Genomic DNA, 1,998 nt, shown 5'->3' with positions numbered 1-1,998 from the left:
GTTCTACATCATCGGAGCCTGGATCAATAGTCTCCCAAACCTTGTGTACTCGTAGCGTAACAATCATTCTCATACACCAAACAGTGTAATTGGAACTGTTTAGCATCAGACATTGTATTGATAAAGGACCTCCTTCCTTCGGTTTGTTGGTGATTGCAGACAATTCACTCATGACTTTGAATAAACTTTTGCTTGATTTTGTCGATAACCTAGAAGCTATGATACCAACTTTTGTTTTAGCAAGAAAGATCAAATCACAAGTATGTTTAAAAGAATAACTCTCTTTATTAGCTTAAAGAAAAATAACTCAAAAACTTCAAGCTCACACAATCTCTCAATGTTAATATCTCTCACCAAAACTCTAAGTAATTATGCAGACCCTAAGTCCCCTTTTATGTAAAACACTAAAACCAATTCCTAATAGGAAATACATTGTGTCTAGATAACTCCTAGACATACGTAATCCTTATTTCCTAAACATAACTCGATTAGGAAATCTTCTTGTATAATTCAAGCTTATCCAACAGTTTCAGTCTGTTTATCAAGAAGAGGAACCATTGTTGTCTTCTGGTCAACAATAGGTGCTTCTTTCTCCAGACCTAGGATATGAGGCTTCTTCCCCAGTCCGAGGTTTGATATGTCATCGTTTAAACACAGAGTTTATGATCTTCAATCCGGGTGCGAACAAGTCTCAACATTTAGCTGAGATCCCAGTGCCTAACAAAAGCGCACCCCTAAGGTTTTTCTTCGGATACGATGAACTCACGGATGTGTACAAGGTGTTATGCTTAGCAGAAGTCACCAAGGAAGAACAACATGTTTTCACGATAGGAATGAACGAGGCAGCTTGGAGACGGATCACATGTGAGCATCATCATTCTCCAACTCCTACTGCGCAAGGACTATGTCGAGAAGGAGTTTTGTACTATCGAGCTAGGTCCAGTACTGGCAGAGGTCTGGTAATGATGTTCAACGTGAGGTCTGAAGAGTTTAGTGTCATTGAGTTACATGCGGACATGAACATTGAGAATGGTTGGGATGTGTCGGATTGCGGAGATGATCGTGGTTGGGAACTGGTGAATTACAATGGTGCGGTTGCCTTAGTGGATGACTCTCAATTCTCATATATGGAATTGGAATTTAAGTACGAGTGGAATTGGAATAAAGTCTTTCATATATGGGTTAGAAATGAAGTCGCAGGAACCTGGTCAAGAAACCGCATTGAGATCCCTTTTTATAAAATAATAGTTGATGAGCCTACGCTGTATTTTTTAAGAGGTACCACCAGAACAGGAAAACTTGTTTTCTCAATGAAGCGCTATTTGCCATATCAATATGCCAAAATATCACTCTATGTTTACTATTACGATCCAAAGACAAAAGATCTCAGAGGATTTAAGATTCAAGGAGTAGAGAAGGGTCATTGTCTTCGATGCTACTTGGATAATGTTGATACTCCTATGCTTATCTAAAGGAACAAGAGAGTCGGTGGTCGGGTAGTCCGTTGAGTATCCGAAACTGGTTTGTTTGGTGCTAAATAATAATTTTAGTCTCTCACTAATAATACTATAATCTTAATAAGATTGTTCGTTTTCATGTCTATTGTCGTTTGATCTTTATTTGTGCTAAATAATAAATTAATAATGTTTGTTTAATTCATATTTAAACAGTAAGCGTTACGTTAGTGATGTTTCTATACTCTGTTTCTCTGGCCATTGTGAGCGTTTTGATGAAATAAAAGTTTGTTTATATAACACATTTGGGTATAGCCGGACGTATAGCCCTATTATTAATTTGTAAGCTACGTATACGAATGAATCCACCAAAACACGCATAGAAAACTGTGTCCAAGGTTCATACTACGAAGGCCATAGATGCTGTGGTGGCATTAAGTGACTCATGTCCATTGAAGATGATGCTGCCTCTACTCAAAGGCAATTTAAAAAACTGATTAATCTTGACTTGTCCTGAGTTATGAATCAAGATCACTAACGCAAT

The 1,998-nt window shown here is 37.7% G+C and overlaps 1 protein-coding gene across 1 annotated transcript; it reads left to right on the top strand.

Annotated features, from left to right (window-relative positions):
• On the top strand, positions 663-1,472 carry LOC104753752 (putative F-box protein At1g70960). Its single transcript, XM_010475955.1, has one exon. The coding sequence runs from the start codon at positions 663-665 to the stop codon at positions 1,470-1,472; it is 810 nt and encodes a 269-aa protein (XP_010474257.1).

The sequence above is a fragment of the Camelina sativa genome, chromosome 16 (genome assembly GCF_000633955.1).
Source record: "Camelina sativa cultivar DH55 chromosome 16, Cs, whole genome shotgun sequence".
Taxonomy (NCBI): Eukaryota; Viridiplantae; Streptophyta; class Magnoliopsida; order Brassicales; family Brassicaceae; genus Camelina; species Camelina sativa.
Note: the sequence above shows the minus strand (reverse complement) of the source record. Positions and strands in the feature narration are given on the sequence as shown.

Excerpts from the sequence above, each read along its gene's own strand:
- LOC104753752 (XM_010475955.1), top strand. The coding sequence starts at position 663 with ATGATCTTCAATCCGGGTGCGAACAAGTCTCAACATTTAGCTGAGATC.